This window comes from Ictalurus punctatus, chromosome 10 (assembly GCF_001660625.3).
Source record: "Ictalurus punctatus breed USDA103 chromosome 10, Coco_2.0, whole genome shotgun sequence".
Lineage (NCBI taxonomy): Eukaryota > Metazoa > Chordata > Actinopteri > Siluriformes > Ictaluridae > Ictalurus > Ictalurus punctatus.
Genome location: NC_030425.2, coordinates 16,566,127 through 16,593,386, shown reverse-complemented (window position 1 = coordinate 16,593,386; position 27,260 = coordinate 16,566,127). Strand labels below are relative to the sequence as shown.

At 39.0% G+C, this 27,260-nt stretch overlaps 1 protein-coding gene and 1 pseudogene across 1 annotated transcript; both read left to right on the top strand.

The window, feature by feature from the left end:
- Positions 1-207: 207 nt before the first annotated feature.
- malt2 (MALT paracaspase 2) lies at positions 208-25,218 on the top strand. The gene is made up of 17 exons (XM_017478019.3): positions 208-638; positions 9,322-9,490; positions 10,439-10,605; positions 11,110-11,237; positions 12,441-12,576; positions 12,670-12,854; positions 13,038-13,134; positions 13,773-13,817; positions 13,909-13,950; positions 14,088-14,291; positions 16,064-16,241; positions 17,511-17,585; positions 17,670-17,797; positions 19,871-20,020; positions 21,589-21,746; positions 22,441-22,578; positions 23,755-25,218. The coding sequence occupies exons 2-17, from the start codon at positions 9,354-9,356 to the stop codon at positions 24,193-24,195; spliced, it is 2,409 nt and encodes an 802-aa protein (XP_017333508.1). The 5' UTR covers positions 208-638; positions 9,322-9,353; the 3' UTR covers positions 24,196-25,218.
- LOC124628606 (uncharacterized) lies at positions 23,055-23,199 on the top strand (annotated as a pseudogene).
- Positions 25,219-27,260: the final 2,042 nt, after the last annotated feature.

The following is a 27,260-nucleotide window of genomic DNA, read 5'->3' as shown; positions in this document are numbered from 1 at the left end:
CTACTATCAGAACTGCTGTTATAGAAAGTTAATCAACACCTTCTGGCCAATCAGAATCAAGAATTCAACAGCTCTGTGGTATAAATGATTAAATGTATCGTAGGTGTTATTTACTCGCACTGTGATGATATTCTTCCTCTTTTCCGAGTAATTAGCGATGTGCGTGTGTGCGCGCGCGCTTTAGAGAGAGAGAGAGAGAGAGAGAGAGAGAGATGGATTGCGCTGTTGCGTGCGGAGTAAGCGAAAGTGCCTCCCTCTCTCTCTCTCTCTCTCTCTCTCTCTCTCTCACACACACACACACACACACACACACACACACACGGAGCTGCAGTGTGAAGGGGCCATGCAAATGCGTGTTAGAAAGAGGAACTGCCGGCCCGGGAGCAAAGAGAAGTTCTTTACAGAAGTTGATCAAGCTTCAGGATTCAGGATCTTCACTTTCTATATTAGAGTAAAAGCTTTGTGCTGATAATCAAACTTACACGAGTGGATCCGACACCGAAAGGAAACTGATGGATCTCTTCCTGTTCACGGCGCTAGATTTTTAAAGCCTGATTATTTGTGTGAAGAAACACCAAAAACACTTTAAAGGCCTGCGAGTGAAGACGCTTCCGGGAAACTCCGCTACAACACCACAGGTACCTTTCATTTAATTAACGGCTGATTCATGTAAGAGTTAATATTCACTCTGATTGCGTTCATGGCTAGTTGATTGGTAGAGTCCTATAAATACACCTGTCACACAGTGAGTACGCAGCTCACGGGTTTGCTCGTTTCATTCACGGTCAGTCATGCAGATGAGAGGTTTATGGAGCTGTTCATTTGAATTACAGTCAGATGCTGATAACTGGGAGCAGTAACAGGTTCTAACATGTAAGGCATGAACACTAATGTGTGTGTGAGATGTGCTGTCATGGGAATAACAAATGATAATAAGGCACACTCACTGTTGCCACCACAAAGTGGATTATTTTCCTAGAGCAGTGCATCCTGAAGTGTTTTATTCCTTTTACCTCAGCAATTTTCCAATTATTACAGTTGTTTATTCCTTAAAATGTATTTTAACAGTTAATTGTTGTAGGAACAGCAGTGGAACAACGTAGTTCCTGTTATTACTTTAATTACACAGGTAGATGTTGACCTGATATGGCATTACTGCCTACTCACTTCCTCTGTTGCCATTGGGGTTACCCGGGTCATCTTTCAGCCTTATACCATCATGCCTAAAGCCAGGTTCACGCTGTACGATTTTGGCCATGACTTGGTCGTCTGAGAGAAATTTTGAGAATCCTAAAAGATTGCTATAATCCTAGGACAAGCTGTCAGTAGTTTTATAAGACTGAACAGTACTATAATTAGAAGTAGCTGATCAATTATTAAAATCTATTTTTATACAAAAATGTTTCATTTCAATTTTTTTGTAGACATTAATGAAGGTATTGTTGAATTCATTTTCTCTCTTTTTTTTTTTTTTTTTTTTTAAATGTGGGACTACTGTTTTGAAAGTGCTCTGTTAGCAAACAAAAATATTGTAATACACTTTATTATGTATGATATTTTACCATATATGCAGTAATGAAGCTTTTACATTAAATCTATAATGTGTCCTATAATGTGTTCATCCTAGCCATTGCAACACTTTTACTTCTGCTCCTGTATAGTACTTCCCATGAGTTCCTGTTTTTCATACTTGAATTTGTTTTAACTGTATGATGCCATCAGACATAATTTCACTAAACGACCTTTATCCAGTGTGACCAGTTGAACACTGTATTCTACTCACGGCATAGTAATGTGGTGTCCCATTGTCTACAGTCATCTTTTCAGGCTTTATACTGTAGCAGTACAACTGTAACATTTATTTCATTTTGAGTGATTTACTAGATATTTGGGAAACAGAACTACATGGAAACTATCAAAATTAGCAGAGTTCAAAACAGTTACCCATGAAATAGAAAAGCGTTGGCACAAAAGATAATGATAATGGCCTCAATGTCAAAGAAAAATAAAGAGGCTTAAGGCTAAATTCAAGCAGGCAGGAGACCCAAATCAGTGTAGCTGCCATGGTCACTCAACATGCCCCTTTTACGAATAACTCGAGTGCATTTTGGGTGAAAAGCTCACCTGTTGCTGGCCTCTTTACCATTCCCTTAACATCAGCTATAGCTGCAAAAGCTAGTCATCAAGCCTTTTTTTCAATCTGAACATGTACTGCTGATGAGGTGTTTGCCAGCCTCCAGAGCACATTGTGATGCAGACCTGGGCTACTAGCACATCCAATTCTTGTTGTACTGTGTGGAACCCTCTCATAAATAAAATATTTTTTGCTGAATCATGCAATATTAATAATGATGTGCACATACACATTGATATTGATGTGAACAGGTGCATTAACATTAAAGTGATACATGGATCATTTGTGAATGTGAGCTTATATGAGCAAAAAATCTAAACTTGTGAATATAGCCAAAGTTCTCCACAACTCGGTAATGATTAATGTTGAGATACACAATCATTTACATTCAGACATTCCTTCCTGTAAAATCCAGTCTAACCTTTACTGAATAATAAGTTCAGAAGTAAGATGTATATTGTCATTATGTAAGAAACACGTCAACAGTTACTGTACACACTCTTCCTGTCACAGCCAGGCAAAAACATGAAAAAAAAATATTTTGTCAAAAGTGCTTTTATTACCAGTGTGCCTGGTGTACTTGGTGCCACAATTAAGTCACCTAAGGATAATGATTATTCCTGTAAACACAAAGATTATGTGTAATCAAATGGCCTCTTGATCCAAACAACAATTTCTTCTGCTTTTTTTTGTATATCTCAGACTAAATTGTTTCAGAAGTTAAAACAATAGCAACCTGAGTAAACAGGTAAGACAGTGGTCCTGTTACAGCTGGCGTAAACCAAACACAGAATTCCACAAAAAGAACATCATACCTAGGGTCAAGCATGGTGGTGGAAGTGTGATGGTGTGGGGATACTTTGCTGCTTCAGGGCCTGGGCAACTTGCAATTATTGAGGGAAACACAAATTCTGCTCTCTGCCAGAAAATCCTAAAGGAGATTGTCTGGTCTTCAGTCCGTAAATTGAAACTCAAGTGCAACTGGATTATTCAGCAAGACAATGATCCATAACATAGGAGTAAGTCCTAGTCCTAGAAGTAAGTGAAAAACTGATCTCCAGTTATCGGAAGCGTTTGGTTGCAGTTATTACTTAGTTTAAGAGGGCAATTACTTTTTCACATTGGTGATGGGTGTTGGAGAACTTTTTTTTGTTTCAGTAAAAAAAAAAACTTCATAAAAACTGCATTGTGTGTTTACTCAGGTTGCCTTTGTGTTATGTTACATTTTATTTGATCTAAAACAGTTTAGTATGAGATATCTACAAAAACAGAAGAGATCAGGGTGGGGGCAATTATTTTTTCACAGCACTGTACATTATAAGGAGGGCTATCCCTTCAAAAAGGGGCTTATGACATCATACCTGAGCTCATTTGTAACTAAATTGAGGACTTTTACAAAGCTACAGGCTTAAAGAAGCAGTGATGTTAGAAGTTGTGTTTATTAGTTATTATATTAAAATTCCAGTGTGATTTTAGATAGAATACTAACAGTGTTTTGACACGGAAAGTACCTCTAATAGAGGAAGAACATGATAATGATGGGAATTATGTAAATTCCCGGGTGAGGCTGCAAATGGTGTGCGTGTGGGGGTGTGTGTGTGTGTGTGTGTGTGTGTGTGTGTGTGTGTGTGTGTGTGTGTGTGTGTTGGTGTGGTTAGAACTGAAAGTGTAGGAGTGCATAGAGATTAGTGGATGTAAAGCCAACTGAAAAAATATGCCAAAGCATGCTAGCATACACTACAATGTTAGCTCACTTTATAGCACCTAATTAATACATTGCAGAGAGGCTAACGCAAAATGTTCCCCAATGGTCAAAATGAGATCTTCAAGTATAGTTAATGTACATCAAAAACATTTCCCCTAATTTTGAGAATTTATGTAATTTTACCTTTCTCTGTTGCTCAGACTAATCAAATGCAGGTTATCAGTTGCTTCACTGCACTGTGCTATTTTTGGTAGCTAAATTGCTGTGAAATTTGTTGCACAAGAACAAGTTTGAACATATCCAGAAAAGATAACAGATTAAGCGCATATCAAACATACAGAGTTACATACTTTGAGAACACTTTTTTGTAAATTAATTTACATTTGATTATTTGTCTACTGCTGAAATGTGATTAATTCTAGCTGCTTAGCTTGCTTAAAGCAAAAATCCATCCTGAACTACTTGCATATTAAACTTATCCCTATCCAAGACACATTCTGTAATGAAATTCCAAATTTAGTTTTTTTAATTTTAGTTTAGTTGAATTCTTTCAACATGTTGGTGTAGTTTCATTGAACTAATTTTCATATTGGTGTGGTTCTGGGATAGAAGGTTGGTGTGGCTGAAGCTGAGAGTATTGGTGTTGTTGGAGCTGAAAGTGTTGGTGTGGCTGAAGCTCTGAGTGTTGGTGTTGTTGGAGCTGTGAGTGTTGGTGTGGTTGGAGCCGAGAGTGTTGGTGTGGCTGAAGCTGTGAGTGTTGGTGTGGCTGAAGCTGTGAGTGTTGTTGGAGCTGAGAGTGTTGGTGTGGCTGAAGCTGAGAGTGTTGGTGTGGCTGGAGCTGAGAGTGTTGGTGTGGCTGGAGCTGAGAGTGTTGGTGTGGCTGGAGCTGAGAGTGTTGGTGTGGCTGGAGCTGAGAGTGTTGGTGTGGCTGGAGCTGAGAGTGTTGGTGTGGCTGGAGCTGAGAGTGTTGGTGTGGCTGGAGCTGAGAGTGTTGGTGTGGCTGGAGCTGAGGGTGTTGGTGTGGCTGGAGCTGAGGGTGTTGGTGTGGCTGGAGCTGAGGGTGTTGGTGTGGCTGGAGCTGAGGGTGTTGGTGTGGCTGGAGCTGAGGGTGTTGGTGTGGCTGGAGCTGAGGGTGTTGGTGTGGCTGGAGCTGAGGGTGTTGGTGTGGCTGGAGCTGAGGGTGTTGGTGTGGCTGAAGCTGTGAGTGTTGGTGTGGTTGGAGCTGAGAGTGTTGGTGTGGTTCTGTTTGAGATGACTGGTGTGGCTGAAGAGTTTTGGTGTGGTCGAAGCTGAGAGTGTTGGTTTCCTATATCCTTATCCACAATTCTATTCGACTAGCTGCTCGTAATGGTGCAGTGGCATTTAGCCCTTGCTTCATCTCTACCTAGCACTGCAATACATGAGTGCTTTAGTCTATCCAGCTCTTTCATCTCCTCATCTGTACACTCTGCTCAAGTAAATCAGCTTACAAAGATTCAACTTTCATGCTAATACGGCAGTCGACACCATCACACCACTCATCTCGTAGATTGCTAACTAGAAGTGTCAAATCTCTGCTGTACCATAATGCAGCATTGTATAACTGCATTGCATGCTCGGACTTTGAATCCAGCATTTGCTCCAACACCTCCACTACTTCTATGCTATATTTCTCATTAATGTGACATTGCACATTGACTGAGAAAATAAGCTCTTTTATTTTTAGGAGCATACAGTGAAACCTGATCCATATCCCTTATGTTTGAGATTTTTGAAATTGTTTCTCTTATTAAACACCATTTTAACTCTTCTAACAATAACGATGTCACCCTGTAACATCAGAGCAGCACACCACTGCTAACTTCTCACAGGAATAATGACAATACAGCAACAATCAACAAATTAGCACGAGAATCACTTTTTCAAGGTGGAGTTTTATTCAAAGTCATGTGTTTCCTGTTGATGTCGGAGTGTGTTACTGCTTGACTGCAGTTGGGGGGAAAAAGTCACTGTGCTTGTGATTAAGTTTTCATCTTTGATAACTTTATGCTCTAGTGGTTGTGATGCACCTTATGTGTCATGTGGGGTCACCACAATTTTAGAATAACTGCTATCAGTGCATTGTTTAACTGATGAAACTGAGCACAGGATATGAAATAATGTTCAAGTACGTCATTTCATTATAGTGACCATTGAGTTTTTTCTATGAGATGTCAGAATTCATTGGCTATACTATGGGATATTAGAATCATTTTGGCATGCACACACGTTTCAGAGTAATTTTGATGTTGCCATTTTTTATGAATTCAAAAAGAAGAGACTGTAGTAATATGAAATCATAACGAGTATAAGGTAATAATTCGTATTAGCTGCATTTATCCAAAACAACCAACAAATGATACAAACGTAAAGCTGAGCAGTTGTGGTTAAAGAACGAGCTCAAAGACTCAATAGCTGCTCACTGAGATTGGGTTTCGAAGTAAGGATCCATATCATAGAACCTGTTCACATTATATATGCTAGTGAAGTAAATGGTAGTTCACAATAGATAAGCTATGTGCATGTTTACAGTTTGCTCACTACAAGGCTAATCACTCTGCTTACTGCTGCTTACACTACAGAGTACAGATGAGACGTGACTCACTCAGAATGATTCAGTATATACAAGGTGGGGTTGGTGAGGGATGTTAAGAACTTTCATATCCTTTCTGGGTTTTTTTCTCTCTCTCCAAACAATTGTATCTTGGCAAATGAAAACACCTTGAATAAATACAAATTGATCTAATATTTCCTAATGATGAGATTATTATATTAAAAGATTATTAATTTACTAATTTCAAACTTGACATTGTCTTATTATGTGGCAAAATGTAGATAAGACCATACTAGCAATAAAATTAAAATGGAAATATTCTTTAAAGCTGTACATGTGCAAAACAAATTACCAACTTGACAGTGTAAATAAAAATAATAGAGATATGAGTATAAATACAGTCCACTCTGAAACTATTGGAACAGCAAGGCCAATTCATGTGTCTGTACTATACACCAAAGACATTTGGGGTTGAGATCAAATGATGGATATGAATTTTATGTTAAACTACATAAAACATAGAACCTTTTGTATCAGTCCAGCCACATTTCAGGCGAGCAAAAGCATAGGACCAGATCAGTCATAAAGTAAAGTAAATAACACTTAATATTTGGTTGCCTATCCCTTGCTTGCAATAACTGCATCAAGCCTGTGACTCACTGACATCAACTGTTGCTTTCTTCTTTTTGTTGCTTTTCCAGGCTTTTACTGCAGCCTCTTTCAGTTGTTGGTTGTTTTGAGGTGTTTCTCCCTTCAGTCTCCTCTTCAGGAGGTGAAAGCCCAAGCCATAACAGTACCTCCCACCATGTTTCACAAATGAGCTTGTATGTTTTGGATCATGTGCAGATTCTTTTGACACATTTTGGCCTTTCCATCACTTTGATAGAGGTTAATCTTGATTCCAGAAGTTTTGTGTCTCATCTGTGTATTTTTTGGGAATTCAAATCTGGCTTTCCGATTCTTAAATTTCTGCTCTTGAAGTCTTCTTCGAATAGTGGATTGTGACGCCTTCACCCCTGTCCTGTGGAGGTTGTTGTTGATGTCACTGACTGTTGTTTTTGGGGTTTTCTACACAGCTTTCACAATGTTTCTGTCATCAGCTGCTGTTGTTCTCCTTGGTCGACCCATTCAGTGTCTGCTGCTCAGAACACCAGTGGTTTCTATCTTTTTCAGGACATTCCAAATTGTTGTAATGACTCTGCCCAATGTTTGTCCAATGCCTCTGACTGACTCTCCCTCTTTTCACAGCTTTCAAAATGGCTTGCATTTCTCCCATAGACAGATCTATGAGCTGCATGTTGAAACTGAAGGCTAAACCAAGAGTAGATGTTCAGAGCCATTTATTGTTTAAACAATCAAACCGGACACACCTGGGTAACAAGAAACACCTGTCAGTTGTATGTTCCAGTATTTTTGCTCTCCTAGAAATTGGGTGTGACTGATACAAAATGTGCTGAGTTCTATGTCGTTTAACAAATCTAAATCTATATACCAGTAAATAAAAGCTGAAAATCTAAACTCTATTCTCATATTCATTTTTTGATCTGAAATGTCTTCAGTCTACAGCAAAAAGAAAGAAAGGGGGAAAAAAAGAATTGGCCTTGCTGTTCCAATAGTTTTAGATGGGACTGTATAAGTGTAAATTAAAGTGAAAATGGAAATATTCTTTAAAAAACTGTACATGTACATAAAATACTATAAGGGGTTAATCTCATGTTTAGGAGACTACTGTATATGAGTCTGCTATATGAGCATGATTTTGGGAATGATTAGTCCATAATTCTCACTCACTTCCTTGTTAGTTGGGTGATTCCATGATTGATTTGTTTCTCAGCGATATTACATTCACAAGTCTATACATAAAGGTAAAAGACATTTTTAAACAACCTATGTGCATATTTAAAGATAAATAATATAAAAGTTATAAAAACCTCTACAGCAATTAGAAAACAGCTAACTACACTTAAAATACAGTCATTAATTATCTTATTATTAAAATATACATTTTACTTTCACTCGATCCTGTTACCTGAACGCCATCAGCCCTAAGAAATACTTGGACTATTCAACATGTTCAAGCCACTTTTCAACAGGAAGTTGCAACATCTGAATTTTCCGAAGAAAAAAAACTTTCTCGTTCTTTATTCTCCGTCTTTGATGATAATGATATTGATAGACGATGTCACTTTGAAAGGCCTTCTACCTAGATTATAGATCGAAAACAAATGATTTCTTTAAAAAGCAGAATTTTAAGTAATTACAAGGCCTTAATGTCCCCATGTCATTAACCACATTTTGTGTATTTGCTAATTAAATGCTAAAGAAAAACAAACAAACAAAAAAAAACCCTCAACCCTGTTACTTATCTAGGAGTGAAATGCAGCCAGTATCAGCAACTTAACCTTGTACAAAAGTGAGCTATGGCTGCCTAAGATAGGTTAATGCATTTGTGAGTGGGAAAATGTTTTCTTAGATTATAAGTAGAAGTTTCTCTTGCAATATGCAGTAGGACAGTTCCCATGCTAATTACCACATTTTGCTATGATACATGTGCTACTACACTACACAACAGTTTACAGCCAATGTTCTGCATATTGCTTGTCCTGTGTATTCATTTTGTTACACTGTTGTGTATTTGCACTTTATGTAGTCCTGCGTTTTGTTCTGTGTTCATGGTCCTGATGAAACCATGGTGCAACACATGGAGTTATGATAATAAAAACTCAGTTGACTTGTTTTGTTACATTCATCCAGTCACTGTAATACGGTTTTATAATGCAGTTTTGATGTTTATCGATTTCACTCTTTGTTTTGTAAAGTCATATTATTATAGGTATGTGGTGTATATACAATATATTTTGATGTATTTCAAATTGTTGTGATAAAGAAATTCTGATTTTGATTCTGCAGTTGCTGGGACTCTGAGGGACTGTTTCTGAGGTATGGCTAACTGGAATTTGGGCTTGGAGACCCTGAGCGAGGTGGCGTTGAGCAGACTCGCAGAGATGCTGGACAACTCAAACTGCGGCTGGAGGCAGTTGGCAGCAGCAGTTAAAGATCAGCCGCAATTCTGCTACAGGTATAATCTTGTAGTAGTTTTCTACGTCACTTGTTTCTGGTCTGTCACACTATTTGGGGATGTTTTACTGAAGTGCTGTAGTCATACTCAAATCCGATTGGTATAAACGTCTACCACACAGGCTCCCCCTGTGTCAGAGTATTTGCCGTTAACAAATGTTTTACAGTGGATTTAAAATAAATGTAAAAAATCATTTTAAGTATCACCAAAAAAAAAAATACACAGAATGATCCGAGGACATGACAAGCAAAGTTAGAGCTGATTCCTTTCTAGCCCAGACTGTAGATTCATACAGAGTATCAGTAACAGTCATGTTGGGTGATTTACAGAGGGTGACACGCCCCTTATATTTGACCTCCATTTGCTTTGCTGACACATTCGCAACATAGATAGATAAGATAGATAGATCATTTATTTTCTTGTCCTCAAAGAGGAAAATTGTTTACACTGTGGGTGCATAGAAAAACATAAACATAACAACACCATACATATTAACCATCAAAACAATCACAGACATAGAGGAGAGAAGCGGACAAAAAGAAAACATCAGGATCATACAACAAATGCCACAGCATATGATGGCAACACAATGGCTGATTACCTATGTGTTTAACACCCGTATAGCCACATATCATCAAGAGTGTTTGAGAAGGCACACATGAAATGCAGCTGCAGTTGTAATCATGCTTTTTTTTTCTTTTCTTTTTTTTCTTTTCTTTTTTTAAATGAAAATGCCTTTGGAAGAGAAACTAGAAGTAGATAGACTTACACAAAAGGACTCGGTTTGTCAAGGTATTGATAGGTTTTAGATTTTAGTATGGTGACAGAAATAAAAAGGAGTAGTTTGAAGAAGAATCTAATGTACACTGTCTACAATGTATAGTTGACCAGCTAAGACATGTTTGCTTTCCGTGTTTTCTTGGTGTCCACATTTCTCCCTGCGTGCAGTGAGAAGGAGATGACCAGCTGCTCTCTGCAGGTGCTCAGTGCTCGTGGCAGTCCTGGCCGATACCTGCTGGCTCTGCTCGCTGACAGGAAGTGCTCGCTGGCCTTCTTGCTGCAATGCCTTAAAAAGATCGAACACCATGGGGCTGCCAGTTTCCTCACTGCATGCGGTATTTACATACTCACATTGTTTGTCTTACTATCCTTGTGAGGACCTTCCACAGGCATAAATATTAATGCAGCTAAACAATGCTATGCTACACCTAAATCTAACTCTAACCTTGTAATCAGTAAAAGTAAACAGTCGCTCCAGGATTTCGTGATTTCGTGCAAAATCAAGCAAGAAACGCAATATTTGGAGGAATTTAATTTTTTTTTAAATTACCAGATTTTCCATAGATTTGGGACATAACCTGTCATGAGACGCCATCACAATAAACATTCAGCCTAAACTTTCGATTCACGTGTGTCATACATGCGTACAGCTAAGAGGTCTCATTTACAAACAAACATCACTGTGAAAGTGACACAATTTCGTGCAATTGCAATTTCACCAATTCAAATAGTTTTTCACAAAAAGAAAAGCATAAAAGACTCTGTGTTTGTGTGTGTGTGTGTGTGTGTGTGTGTGTGTGTGTGTGTGTGTGTGTGTGTGTGTGGTGTTTTGCTTACAGTGGAACCAATAGAGATAACAACTCATCCTCAAGATGTGCAAGTGCCAAAGGGCAGTGCAGTAACACTCAGCTGCCGAGCCGTTGGCCCACCGGGACTCAGCTACCAGTGGTTCAGGAGAGGAGATGAGGTCTGAACTAGGGGTGTAACGCAATGTCTTTATCTGTTAACATTGGCAGTGGTGCCTTGACGGTGAAGGTCGGGGGTTCAAGCCCCAGCACTGCCAAGCTGTCACTGTTGGGCCCTTGAGCAAGGCCCTTAACCCTCTCTGCTGGGGTATGCGAAAAAAATAATCTCACTGTGCTGCAATGTATATGTGACTAATAAAGATTCATCATGAGGGATCTAAGTACAGTATGTGTATCCGTATCCATATGTGTATCTGTTTAGAGCTTCAAATAATCAGATCATAGCCGCCTCTGTTTAGTGCACCAAACATCTGTATCTGTATACATATTCCTTATTTTGTCCCTTTAAATATGAACCCTGCCACTATGCCCCTAGAAACACTAGAAAAATCCCCAGATGTAGAAATATCATCAGTGTCAGCATGGTGTGTGAATTCTGGCTCTGACAGTTCCTCAACCTCAGCTACGTGACTACATTTGTAGTTCATTTTTTATCCCAGCGCACACAGTTATCATTTTTGTTTGTACCAGCCCATGAATTTAGTTCCAAAATGAGTAGGGATGTCTTTGCTGCCAACAAACTGTCTTTGCTGTCTAGTCCTGCTTGTTACTCATTTGAATGTCTGAAATTGCTCCAAAATACTTTGAAAAGAATAAGGACGCTATTGAGGAAAAGCTATTTCAGACATTCGATCTTGCTGTTACTTTTACCCTGTTTGGATCAATTCCAAAATCTGATCTGTTCATCTGCTGGTTTCAATGATACAACTCCCAATAACTACTGCAAACATTTAACCACTTGTTCTTGAGATATCATGCCAACCAGAATATCTGACATGAAAATAGAAACCTCCCTTTTGCACAACATTGTTGTGTCCTGTGGGATCACAGTCTGGATGCACAAAAAATGTATAATGTGCCTCCTATTCATATCTGTATTTAGAAGATCTATTCTTTCTGAATAATGTATTTGTATTCGGTTACATCCTTAGCCTGAACTAAAGAGCCAAACAGGATGTGTTCAGAAAGTAGGACAGTACATGAAGTACAGTTCTCTCTCTCTCTCTCACACACACACAAATAAACTACTCAGACGTAGCAAATGCAGTTAATAAAATGACATTTTTTAGACATTTTATTTGAAATTATTTGAATTTAATGTGATTTTAAATGATCTAAAATGAAATGGTGTGTTTGTTGTATAGGTGCCCGGTGGGAGTGCACCAGAGCTGATTCTGAACCCGGCTCAGGAAGGCCCCTACACTTGTCGCGTCAATGCCGGGGAGAAGTATGTGTTCAGTGAGTGGGCCCACATCCGGCTGCTCCGCTCCGTTGATTCAGGTGACCTGTTTAATCCATCAATCAAAGCTTGTTTTATATTACACATGTCCATGAGGCTCAGACTGAGTGTATTTGTTTCTGATTGTATCGCAGGCTCTGATGTGAGCTTCCCTCAGTCAGGGAATGAGTTGTGTATAACACAGCAGCCCAAAGCTCAGGTGCTGTCTGAGGGTGATACCTTATATCTGGAATGTGTTGCCCAGTCCAACCCACTGCCCCAGTTTCAGTGGTACCACAACCAGCAACCTCTACTGAAGGCCATCAAACAATTCATAAAGGTATCACTTATATATAGATCTACTCTATCTATCTATCTATCTATCTATCTATCTATCTATCTATCTATCTGTCTGTCTGTCTGTCTGTCTGTCTAGCTATCTAGCTATCTAGCTATTAGCAGGTCCACAGGTGTTTTATTCCTCTTATACTGTCTATCTATTGTGTGTGTGTGATGTTTTCAGATTCCATGTGTAACCACAGCAGACCGAGGCATCTACAGCTGCAGAGTGTACAATCTTTATCATGAGATGTGGAGTGACAACGTGAAAGTAGAAATCGGTAGGAAATGTTATATAACATACAGACAGGTGACAAATTAAAGGAAAAACCAACCAAAAGATGTCTTTGTAAAGTGAAATGGTCCAATAAGAGATGCCAAAACAGCTTCAATGCTCCTTGGCATCAATTCTACAAGTTTCAGGAACTGTACTGGTGAACTATGAACACCGTTCTTAAAATTGATTTTCCCTCATATGGTGTTTCTGTGATCACAGTGCTTGAAAGGAATTCCTAACTTGGTGCTCCAAAATCTCCCATAGGTATTCAGTTAGGCTGAGATCTGGTAAGTGCGTAGGCATAATCGCTGATTATGAGTTACATCATTTTCAACCACATCGATCCATTCAGTGACCCTTGTGCCCTGTGGATGGGGGTGGGGTCATCCTGGAAGATGGAAATGGTTTATCTTAGGATAAGGTGATCAGTCAGATGAACTTTGTATTGATTAGCAGCAATGGTTCCCTCAAAAGACATATTTTGCAGTATGTGCAGTTAAACCATGCAGCAAAAATAAATAAATGCCCCCTACAGCATAAAAAAAAAACATTGGTTTGTTTTTCCGTTAATTTGTCACAGTGAAAATAAAACACTAAGCTTTTATGTAAACAAATGAATTGCATGACACTGTTTTCATTCAGGTCCTGGGTCCAGCACTGAAGCCTACTGGGAAACAGATGATGGACGTATGCGGAATTAAAGATTTTTTTTAATCATATCTACTTAGAGTTGCATTTATATTAGCTTAAGCCACTCATGGGTGCACTTACTTTTCAGAGAAAACCAGTTTACTTCCACGACAGATGGGAGATTTATATGGTATGTACAGTTAAATTTCATAAATAGAGCTTAAACTTGAATTTCACTCAAGCTCTGTAGTTATGAGCACACTACCAGGAATTGCTTATTATTCATGTTTTTAAGGCATTAAGATTACATTTCTTGTTTGTTTTTAGCCACAGACAAGGTCGCATTGCTGATGGGGAATATGAATTACGCGCACCACAGGGAGCTCAGAGCCCCCATGGCTGATGTGTATGAGCTGAGCAACCTCCTGCGGCAGCTCGACTTCAAGGTGGTCTCGCTGCTCGACCTAAACCGGCACGAGATGCACCGAGCCGTCAGCGAGTTCCTGCTGCTGCTCGGCCGTGGAGTCTACGGTACATCTCTGTTTATTCTCACAGCAAAAAGATGGTGGTAATATAGCACTTATTTTGGGACGTTGAGTGAGTTTTTAGGAATTCTTTTGTAACAAACAGGACTCAAGAAAATTGTGTGAATTAATTTGCAAGCGATGTAATAACAATTTCAAATCCATGTCCGATACACCAAAGGTCAAATCCAAAGTCGAGGTTGAAAGAGCAAGACAAGGGGCAGATATCAAAAACCAAAGCAAACACAATACAAAGGCTCAGAACAGCGGTAAATGGAAGACTTTGTAGTGTGTGTATGATAGTCTGTGAACAGAAAGTGGAGACAATGTAAAAAGTGTCCTAGTATTTGGGGTATTGGAACCTCTACAGGTGAGGAGGTGCAATGTCCATGTGCAATGACTTGACAAATTTATTAATTTGATAGATCTCTTAGAAGGCATGGCTTTGAAATAAGACAGATTGGCTTCCAGGTCATTTAGTTGAAGATTTGAATATGGCTGTGTGTGAACTGGGTCTTGGATATAGAAAATATAGCTTGTTTAACAGAATTAATGGTATCAGGCATGGGTTTCTACAGTCAGTGTGTAACGTGGGCAGACTTGAAGATGGAAGGAGGCAGATCACTTGATAGAGCTTGATTATAGCGGTCACATATGATGCAAGGCGACAGGAGATTGTCTAGAGAAGAGCAGGTTTTTGTATGATTCGTGGTCATCAGCATCACTACTTCTTCCTCAGCGAGTAGGTTGAATGTGTAGAAGGTTGAACCCATATTGGGTTTGTTCCACCATAATTGGATGACCTGAAGGATGCATATGAACTGAGACATGGCTAGGCTAGTTTTAGAGGGCTTTAACCTCAACCCCAATTTTTTTTTATATTTATTAATTTTATATCATTAATCATTTTTCTTTTACAGACCTCACTCTGCAAAGAGAGACTGTAATGGAAATTGCTATGACAGGATGCTTAGTTAACAGTTTACTAAGATAAACATTTAGCCTTATTGAAAATCCATCATACAGAGCGTGAACTAGTAAGTAGTTACAGAGTGCAGACACCTATCTATAATATGAATCTGTAGTATCTTATGGTCAATATTGCTAGCTATTGAGTTTTAACCAGTAACCCACTTGGCAGCTTGGCTATATAATGATAATATTTGTTAGACTAGACTAGGCAGTGACAAAATTGGTAACCAAAAGGTAGGAATGCAAACACAGAATAAGCCGGCTAAGGAGTGAGACTTCGGGAGCAGGTGTGATTGTGACCAGATTAGGTTGATCAGGAGTCCAGTGATTGTGGACAGCGATATGAATCATGTGATGAATCTTCAACTGGAGTCCTGATGAGTTGAAATTGGAGTTGGTGTTTTCGTGGGTTGCAGATGGAGATGTGACAATTGTATTATTGATATAATATCTTTCAGCTTTCCTTCAGACTTTGAAGGCCAGGACCAAACTGCAGAATAACGTAAAGATCTTAAATAACATTATAAAGTCTGCACGACACTATTTAATGACAGGATGTTGTTCCCATACACTTTCATTACTTGTGAGCTACATTAGTCTTGGACCAGTGTACAGCAACCGTACGTTAGTCTTGGGTGTGTCAACTTTGTCAAAATTTTCAGCTTGTTTTCTAGACCAGTTCTATACACGAAATTTACAGAGATAGGCATCTATGTTTCAGCTAATGACCTTAGGATTTTACTTTAATCTAGATGTAACTGTTGTGCCTTCATGGCTGATTCTGTCTTATATGCCTGTATGGTGCAGGGCTGCTTTACTACGCTGGACACGGCTATGAGAATTACGGGAACAGCTTCATGGTGCCTATAGATGCTCCGGCATCGTACACGTCGGATCACTGTCTCTGGGTGCAGGACGTTCTACAGCGCATGCAGGAGCGTCAGACTGGCCTCAATGTCTTCTTACTCGACATGTGTCGTAAGCGGTAAGTTTTCTAACATCCTCTAAAGTTGTCAGTGTTGGAGTTCATCTTAAGCATTGTAAGTGATTAAGCACTCTCCAAAGCATTCGATTCCTCTTATACCACAGCAATTTGCCAACAATTACAGTTTTTATTTATTAAAGAATGACGCATCATACATATTATTCAATTATAGTTACATTTAATATTGTAGAATCTCCATGAAACAAAGCTAGCCCCTGTTCTTAGTTTGAGCCTCTTTTTTTTTCTTTGTCTTAAATTTAATAAGACCCCCCCCCCCCCCCCCAAAAAAAAAAAAAACAAGAAAAAAGAAAAGAAAAAGCAGCTTGTCATGTTACTGTGAAACCATATAGCCAGGGACCTCAACTGGACTATTAATCATCCGGGGCTGAACCCAGATTCTTCTCCATCAAAAAACTTTTAAAATATAAAACTTTTTGTCTATCTAAAATGAGACTAGGCTAGTTTGGTGTCTCTAGCCAAGAAGAGGCACAACTAAGCTGTCACTGTATGGGTTTAGCTGCTACAGTGTCATGCAGAGTTTGTTAGCTGTCTTTATGGTCTGCTCACATCATGTTCACATAACTTTGAACTCATATAGACATTTACACACCTTGTTTTCCTGCTCAGCATGAGAGGATGTTAGAGTTTCAGTTTCATCCACTTTACTGGTAAAAAGAAAACTGCGTATATCCATTTTCCTTCACACTAACTGACGGTATGATCTAGCATTTGGCAGAATTGAGACCTGTTAGCTGAGTATTTCCATGTATTTTCCTGTAAACCCTGTCTGATTGGTCTTTCCTCCGTTCAAGACCCCGAATATCCAGGCCAGGTTACGTCCCTGCACATAGCATAAAAAAAACTCCTCTGTCTTGAAGACTTCCCCATGTCTGAAAACTTATTGACTGTTACGAAGCACTGACACCGGAGACTCCTTCCATAAAACTTAAAACATATCTGTTTGTGTTTTTCTTTCTTAAAATAAAACTTTTTTTTTAGCCTTTGATAATGTGACATGTCTACCATAAAAGTCCCTCTGTAAGTTGCCATAGAAACAATAACATATTAGAATAAGCACATTAAAATAATCTTTTGGAGCTGTACAACTGTCAGAGCTGCTATTATAGAAACACCTTCTGACCAATCAGAATCGATAATTGATATAGCAAGAAGATATCATAATGTCAGTTAACTTATCAATTCCATGTTGTTAAACTATACTATAGTAGAAGTCTGTTCAGTCTCTGTGTCTGTGCATTACTGTTACAGAAACCTGAATGATGATATCATCCAGCAGCCTGGACCGCTGAAAGTCACAGCCAACATCGTGTTTGGCTATGCAACGTGAGTCTTACTAACTTTGTTCATATGCCGGTTTTTAAATCATGAAAATCAGGTGCAACTGAACGTCTGTCTTTCTGTATGCAGATGCGTTGATGCTGAGGCTTTTGAGGTGAACAAAGATGACCTGTCCAATGGTATCTTCATGAGCTTCCTGAAGAAGAGACTGATGGAGCAGGAGAAGGTCACCGTCATGCTGGACCGAGTGGCTGAAGGTTCTGGGCTTTACCTTATAACACTTATAATCTTATATTATAAATTATAATTATAGTTTGAGTCAAAATGATCCATTCTCTTGCCCAGAAATGTAGTTTGAATCTACAAGGATATTAATTTAAAACCTTACATTTGGTTCAATTTCTGGTTCAATGAACATGACAAATGATTTGTAAACTACAAAGATGACCATTTTAAAACATTTTACAGTGTTAAAACATTGTTAATAATAAGTTACCATACTGCAGTTGAACTGTTGATTCTGATTGGTCAGATATTTGTGATGAATGTTTTATAAAAGTAGCTCTGAAAGTAGCTGCAAATAACAGGAAATATAAATGCACTCATTCTCAGTCATATCGGTGCTATAGTAACAACTTACACATGGACTAGTTTGGCTGCCGCTCCACATACAATGTGTGAAAAAGTGAAGGGGGGGTGGGGGGTGGGGGGGTTAGCCATTCAGAGTTAGACTTACTCATATGTTATGGATCATTGTCTTTCTGCATAAGCCAGTTGCGCTTGAGTTTCAACTTACGGACTGAAGACCAGATATTCTCCTTTAGGATTTTCTGGTGAAGAGCAGAATTCATGTTTCAAATTCTAAGTTGCCCAGGCCCTGAAGCAGCAAAGCATCCCCACACCATCACACTTCCCACACCATCACACTTCCACCACCATGCTTGACCATAGGTATGATATTGTTTTTGTGGAATTCTGTGTTTGGTTACGCCAGATGTAACTGGACCACTGTCTGCCAAACAGTTCCACTTTCAACTCATCAACCTACAGAACATTCTCCCAAAATGGTTTGAGGATCATCATGGTGTGTTTTGGCAAAATTCAGACGAGCCTTAATGTTCTTCTGGGTTAGCAGTGGTTTTCACCTCACCACTCTTCCATGGAGCCATTTTTGCCTGTAGTTCCTTTGATGTTGACCTTTTGTGTCTTTTGTGACTTACTGGATGAGTAGTTGCTGTGCTTGTGGAGGAATTGTAGAAAGTTGGACACTTCTGGGAAGGTTTACTACTGTGCCGAGTTTTTCCATTTGGAGGTAATGGCTCTCACTGTGGTCCTTTGGAGTCTCAGAGCCTTTGAAATAGCTTTGTAACCCTTCCCAGACTGATGTATTTCAAGCACATTTTTCTTCATGATTTCTGGAATTTATTTCAACTTTAGCATAGTGTATTACTGTGTGAGACCTTTTAACCAACGTCATGCTGTTGAAAAAGTTCTATTTAAGTGTTGATTTGATTGAACAGGGTTTGCAGTATTCAGGCCTGGTTGCGTCAAGTCCAGCTGAACCCCATTATGAATGTAGTTTCATAGATTTGAGGAATTAGTAACTACAGGGGAAATACATTTTCACACAGACCCAGTTGGTATTGGATAACTTTTCTGCTTCAATAAATAACATTATCATTTAAAAACTGTATTTTGTGTTTACTCAGATTGCCTTTGTTTTATCTTAGATTTTGTTTTAATTTCTGAAACAATTTAGTATGAGATATACACAAAACCAGAAGAAATCAGTTTCACAGCACCGTAAATGTATTGAACATATTAAACAGATTTTTGTAATTTAACAAACAACATTTTTTTTTTTTTTTAGAATTTTTGTTATAGTTAGGTCTTCTGTAAGGAGACATAAGTACAAATAATAAAAAAATTAAGTCTTAAGAACTATAAGATGAATATGAAATGAGAGGAATATGAAATATTCCTGTTATATCAAAATAATCAACTTCATGATGGTAACAGTAACTGTGCTTCATCACACCACTCCATTGTTGATTGTCACCCTATAACAGCCCTCCCCCAAAAGATTTAATGTAATGAGATGGAAGTTGGAGCAGTTGTTTTGCTATCCACTCTAAAGATTTAACCTGGGCAAATGAGACAGTTCTGAACAGAGCATTATATTTCTTTTCTTGAGAATCTTCACACTTCTGTGGTTTGAACTCTATTCTGACACCTTGGTTATTTTTAGTGTTGTTTGGAACTGCAGATAACAGTACATGTCCGGTGGCTGTTTTAAGAGTGTGATAGAAATTATCTGTTTATAATTACAGATATGGGCAGGTGTGAATTGACCCGTGGTCGGCAGGCCCTGGAGTTACGCAGTAACCTTTCTGAGCGCCGCACACTGACGGATCGCATTCAGGCTCCAGAGTGTCCTGTTATGGCATCAACACGCAACCTGCAGTGGTCTATAGCACATGGTGAGCTCATATTAGTCTGATATGGTTACAGTACAACGGTGTTTCTCAAATGGGGCTACTCCATAGTGCTAAAATATAGAGAAGGCACGTTTGCACAGTTCCTTATTATTACAGATGCACTGATACTAAATTTCTCAGCTGATACCAATGGCCGATTATTCAGAGTGATATCAGCCAATGCTGATACCGATAGTTTGGTGGTTCTGCCTTGTATACCTTCTTTTAACTTGATAATAATTATTTCCAAAATTCTGAAGGACATGCAAATAAAAACTTTATTTTCTCCATTTCAGCAAGTTGTTCCACAGTAACTGGTCTCGTAAACAGAAAACACATTACTCAAATTAACATTCCTGTTAGGCTCACACTCACTCACCACAAACAAAAGCATTTGTACTTCATCACTGAACATCAAACTGGTAATATATAAAATATAATTTTTTTAATTATATTAACTCGTTAACATTAACTGGATATGAAACATACTACTCTACAAATATATTTTTCTGTGATATATATATATATATATATATATATATATATATATATATATATATATATATATATATATATATATATAAAATATAATATACCTTTTTTGTCAACTCATCTGGTGCTTTAATTCAGCTCGAGCAGCGCGGCAAAAAATAAAATTAGACTCAACGCCGAAACTCCCACTTCACTGCTGCAGCGTCCGGTGTAAAAGCACTCATTCATTAACATGCACACCGAAAAAAATACGCCCTGCTCCTGGTCTGCTGCAGCATACAGTGTAAAATTTTAGTAGTGTAGGGCTTACAAACTGCATTTTTGTCGTCATTGTCACCCAATTCAAAGTAATTCCACAGAAGGGACATCATCGTTACACACAGCACGAATCCGATCTGTTTTCCCGCCCGCTTTTGATTGACAGGATATAATCGGCCCTGATCATCGATTGTTTTTAAGCAGGAAAAATTGGTGGGTGAGGAAGAATGTCATGAAGTTGCCATTCCAGTTCATCCCAAAGGTATTCACTCAGGTTGAGGTCATGGCGCTATGCAGGCCACTTCAGTTCTTTTGTGACTACCTTGACACACCATGTCTTTATGGCCCTTGCTTTGTGCATTGTCATGCTGGAACAGGTTTCGGTCCCATAGATCCAGCTAAGGGAAATCTTACCAGCATTCTAGACATTTTATGTGCTTCACACTTTGTGACAAATCTTTGGGGAAGGCCCACATATGGATGCGATGGTCAGTTGTCCACATACTTTTGGCCATAAAGTGAATAGCACATGTTATAAAGATGAGCTAGACAATTAATAGATTATTTACTAATAAAGATTGAGACAATGAGCGTGATGTAAATCTCTACATACTTATTGATTCACATGTTTGTCATTCCTGAATGTAATGTATTAAAAACAATATAAAAGCTTTTACAGTTGCATTATCATCAAATGCACCATCTGTAAATTAGGAAGATGGTCACACATTTCTTCAGAGTTTGCCAGAAATTATTTTAAATACAATAAAATTAGAAAAACCCACTGATACTGAAGAATTGCTGTCTTTTCGGTGTGTCAGCTCTGCCAGAGAGTCGTGTGCTTCAGTTCGACTGTGGCGTGAAAGTGCAGCTGGGTTTTGCAGCAGAGTTTTCCAACATCATGATCATCTACACACGGATACTGGAGACTCCCACAGACATCAGTACCTGCTCTGCCCAGCTGTCTGAATTCACTGAGGTACGTTCAGTGTCTGTATTTCAAACCTTACAAACTAAAGCAGAAATTTCTATTCATTTGGTGGACACAATCTTATATTTAAATTTCAAGAGAGAGAGAAAGGGATAGGCTGGTGAGGGAATGAATGTTTATAGTTGCTGTAACATAATTGACAACAAGCTCTTGCTTCGTGGATGGTCCACAATGTTAAAAGTAACTCTAAATGAATAAGAAATATAATGTGCCGTAATAAATCATTTGCATCGGCCAGTTGCTGTGGTATAAAATTAACAAAATACTTCAGGATGTACTATAGGAAAATAGTCAACTTAGCTGTAGTGTTTATGTCCCCGTTATTTTTTTTTTCAGCACACCCCATCGTATTTTATTCCTTACATAAATAATACTATTGCCTTGTTTTAATAGTGGTCATTAAAACAGTTAAACAGAAACATTGAAACAGAGTCAGATTTTCTGCTTATTCTGAGTGTGTAGCTGCTCAAAGCAAGTGTTGTTACCGTTAGCACTAGCAATGTAGCTTCTGTGTAATGACATGTAAAGCAAACTTCAGACGTGTCATATGGAATGAGACAGAAGTGTGTACAAAGTGAACCATGAGGAAACGGGGAGATCAATCTCACAAGCAGGTAACAAAAGTAAACACACCTGCATTATATAGACATATTGACTTCTGTTGTATGTAATATTATTTTAGGGCCCAGAGATCGACCTTAAGCGTACCAATCAAGCAAGTCTCCGAGATGCTGGGAGTTTACTGTTAGTTATGGATGAACGTCTACCACCAGAGCAGCCTCGACTCTTCACTCGTCTTTGTGCACTGCAAAGACTCAAGGTCATTACTGTTTTTGCCTTTTCAGTCTCAGGAATGTTTAAATGCATGTGTCTGCTTCCGTGAATGTGATTACATGCAAAGATTTTTACCAGTCTGAATGAATTCATACCGATTGCAGATTTCTGTTTACATGAACTGTTCATATGGATGCTAAACTGCACACTCTGCAGACATATTAGTTTCTGCTTATATGTATGCTATATGTAATCCAATCCAAAGTAGGGGTGAGGTTTAGTGCCAATATTACCATAGCAACCACCAGAGTCTGGTCAGGGCATTCAGCTTTTTAATTTTGCTTTTAATGTTGAATTTTTTTTTTTTATCATCTTTTTAACATCATCCATGCGAGAAGAAAAGTTTGTGACCACAGTGAAGTTTCAAGACATTCAGAAACACACATTGGACACACTGCTTGTTGAAAATGATAAAAAATACACATATTACCCATTAGTATAATGCCTTTACTTACTTATTTGATACTTACCTGGCAGGGGCAATACCATGATCAAGAAGGTGAGGTCATTGCACTCAGGCTGTGCTGACCTTTGCGAATTCTCCAGATGTGGGAATCTCGACTGCATAATTTCTGCTAGTGGGGGACTGCGTTCGCACTCTCCCCTGACATTTATCCCTAATTTCTCCATCTGGGGATTAATAAAGTATTATCTTATCTTAGTTTCTAATAATAGTCACATCAAAGGCTGTTGTTTGGGAATAACACAAGAAATAATTTGTTGATCACAGTTTTCCTCCTTTCTCTTTTACTGTGTACAACTTCTGCTTCATCATTGGCAAATATCAAATACTGAGATGACTTTATTAAGGACTGCTCACATCCTGCATCTGCCTCATAATGTTAAATTGACACCCGTAGTACCACCCATACGACCTCACAATTATTATAAACAGATTATAGCATCTGTAACATGAATTGTGTGTTTTTGTTTTTACATTATCATTTTATTGCTCACACATGCGGATTCTGATCTCCCATTTCCTTTGATCGGATATAAATTTCTTTTGGATTGGTTTACTTTTGGATCAGCTTACTCTATTGTGATTGAGGTTTTTTTTAAAATTATTTTTTATTCCAATTGAGCTCTGTCAGATTACTGCGCTGAGCTGCATGTAAATGTAGCTGCTGATTTAATACTTGTGTATTTATTTCCTGTACAGAACGAGCTGTCATTCACTGTCTGTCTACACTATCAGTACGTTAAACTCGATGAGGAGGTGCAGGAATGGCGAACGGTAATCGTGGGCAAACCTCTGGTTTCCAAACTGAACCTGCACGAGCCACGGAAACTCCACACTTCATCAGCGTCATTCTCCGCTGATCTTCAGTCTACCAGTATGCCACAATACTCGTCTTTTGCTCAGGATTTGCAGGCCAGTTTGCCTTCCTTCGATGCCAGTGCTTCCTTTACTGAATCGACCGAGTCCTACTTCTACAGACATGCTGGATTCTCTTCTGCTTCTGATCTGAAGAGGATAAACGAACCTGAGGAGAACATCAGCCCTGAGTTCTTCACGTCAGAGGAACCCAGAGTGTCCAAAAGTTTCACTCATGCTAGTGCTGATAAACCTTTCAAATTCAGCAACTTTCATTCCTTCTAGTGTAAAAGTGTGCAAGATGACCTCAGCTCCTTTTTCTGTTAATATTTATCTCAAAATGGTGCCAGCTGTTCAGTGTTGTTTATCTCTGGGTCATTCCTTATATGTGATGTCTTTTAGGCCTCAAGGCATTTAAAAAAACAAAAAACAAAAAAAAAACATAACATCTTTATGGTGCAAGCACTTAACTTGAAAGTGTATTATATATAGATTAATATAGAGCATTTTTTTCAAAAGAATATACAAGTTATATAAATGTCTCCCAGCCGAACAGGGTGGACATACAGAGGCAAAATTCAGCAAAATGGTAGACTATTATTTGAACTTAAACATATTTTGAAATAACTATATCTTTGATATGTATTTAAAAAATTATGAAATGTTGTTTATTTCCTGTGTATTTGAACCTAAAAGGGTGGAACATAACAAGGTGGATATACAAAGACAAAAAAGTCATTGTGGTACAATAATAGTTTACCTTGAACGTATTTTGAAATAGTTGTATCTTATATATATAAAAATGATGATAGTTTATTGATTTCCTGTGTGTTTTAACCTAACAGGGAGGAAATACAGAGGTAAACTTTGTCACTCAGGAAAATTTGTCATAGTGGTAGAATGATAGTGACTCACACATGTTGAAAAATGTATGAGTGTAATGTACTATTATGAGTAAAAATGTAAAGTGTTTCGAGCTTACCCATCCAAGCAAATTGCAACCCTCATCAAGTGTCAAAGTGAAAGGGGAAAATGGTAGCCATAGTAAGCAGGGTTTTTTTTTTTTTTTTTTTTTTAAATGTAAAAGCACTACATACTTACAGGAAGTTATGTTAGGAACAGATGAAAAACCATAAAATGTTTTTGAAATAGGAGAATTAATTGAAGAGGTCTTAAGTAGGAGATCTTATAAACTATTGTTACAACAGAGTTATTAATATATTTGTTTTTGTATATAAACAAACAACTCAATTTTAAAAAAGCAGGCTGAAACACTGCTTTACCATTAAAGGCACCATGCACAAGGAACGAAGCGTCTACAAAGGACTAACTATTTTTTAATTATTCATTTTCAGTTGTAATACTGTCAGGCTATGTAATATGTAGCTGTATCAACTATCTACACAAGGAATTTTATACCATGGGCTGTTTTTATGATCACAATATGAAGGACACCTGTAGATATTCTCCATCATACAGTCTTTACACCACATGATTGTTGCAACAATACTTTTCTGGACCAGCAGCAACAATATCAAGACATGTGTAGTGTAACTTGCACACAAACAAATTTACATACCTGTTAATGTTTCCTTTCTGTGTGTCTCTTTCCTCTTCAGCTCTGTCTCTCAGGGGCTCTCTTCCTGACCGTCTCTCTCCTCCTCTCCTGTCTCCAGATGTTCTTTTGGTCCTCTTCACCCCGGCTCTCCAGGGGCTGCCTCTCTTTGTCTGTCTCTCTCCTCTAGGCGTTAGGCCAGGTTCACACATACTCCGTTTGCAGTGCGTATGCTGTGCGTATTTTTAACCCTGCCCATGTTAACAGAGCATTCACACTGCATATGGATGCGGTTACAGGAGCGGAGTGGTGCGGTTATGCAGTGCATTACAGGAGCGGAGCGGTGCGGTTCTGCAGTGCGTTACAGGAGCGCAGCGGTGCGGTGCACCAGTGCATTACAGGAGCGTGGCGGTGAGGTTCTGCAGTGCGTTACAGGAGCGGTGCGGTTCTGCAGTGCGTTACAGGAGCGGAGCGGTGCGGTTCTGCAGTGCGTTACAGGAACGCAGCGGTGCGGTGCACCAGTGCATTACAGGAGCGTGGCGGTGAGGTTCTGCAGTGCGTTACAGGAGCGGTGCGGTTCTGCAGTGCGTTACAGGAGCGGAGCGGTGCGGTTCTGCAGTGCGTTACAGGAACGCAGCGGTGCGGTTCTGCAGTGCGTCACAGGAGCGCAGCGGTGCGGTGCACCAGTGCATTACAGGAGCGGAGCGGTGCGGTTCTGCAGTGCGTTACAGGAGCGGTGCGGTTCTGCAGTGCGTTACAGGAACGCAGCGGTGCGGTGCACCAGTGCATTACAGGAGCGGAGCAGCACACACCATTGTACTTTCACATAAGGGTTCGGCCAAAGTTCGGTCTGGATTCGAACGCGGGTCGAACACTTCAGAAGCTGCTTTGCGGTGCCACACGCCACTGTAGACGTTAAGTAGTGCTCGTCTTGTTTAATCTTGTGTGGCCCAACCAGACATTTCCCTCCGTTTTCGGCAATGTAAAAAAAGAAAAGAAAAATAATTGTTTGGTGCGCATGGGCCCCTGGTCCTGTGCCCATAATGCCCATTGGATAAACCGGCCCCGTAGCCTATGTAAAACCACCATTTGTCAACACGTAGCATTATTTAGCTTTTTGAAAGTTTTTTTTATAGTCATTAATTAATCATTTTTGTGACTTTTTAGGGTTTGTGATATTCAGAATTCTAACATTAAGTTTAAAATTAAATCTAAGCATATGGAGATGCAAGAAAAGGGTATGAAGTTAAAGGAGCAAGTATAGTGATTAAAAGGGTAGGGTCTGAGTGGTGGGTAGGTATGTAGGAAGTGTATTGGAGGGAATGTATTTGGGGATATTTGGGGATTAATGGGTGGGGGTTGAGTTGTAGTGTATAAGGATTGTTGGATAGGGTTGGTGGAGGGAATGTATTTAGGGATTAATGGGTGGGGGTTGCGTGAATGGAGTGTATTTAAAGATGAGTGGTTACAGCTTGAGTTGAGGGAGTGAATTTAGGGATCAGAGGTTAGGGGCTGAGTGGAGGGAATGTGTAGGGATTAATGGGTAGGGGTTGAGTGGAGAGAATGTATTTAGGGGTCGGCAGTAGGGGTTGAGGGGAGCATGTTTAGGGTTAAGTGGGTAAGGGTTGAGTGAGAGAAGCATATTTAGAATTGAGTGGGTAGGGGTTGAGTGGATTTAAGGATTAGTCAGTAGGGGTTTGCTTGGAGGAAATGTAAGGATTAGTTGGTAGGGGTTGAGTGAGGGAGCATATTAGACAATAGAAGGTAGGGGACTGAGGGTAGGAGACATTTAGTG

Excerpts from the sequence above, each read along its gene's own strand:
- malt2 (XM_017478019.3), top strand. The coding sequence starts at position 9,354 with ATGGCTAACTGGAATTTGGGCTTGGAGACCCTGAGCGAGGTGGCGTTG. Across the intron at positions 12,855-13,037 it reads CCATCAAACAATTCATAAAG|ATTCCATGTGTAACCACAGC; the intron begins GTATCACTTATA and ends TGATGTTTTCAG. Across the intron at positions 16,242-17,510 it reads CTCGACATGTGTCGTAAGCG|AAACCTGAATGATGATATCA; the intron begins GTAAGTTTTCTA and ends TTACTGTTACAG.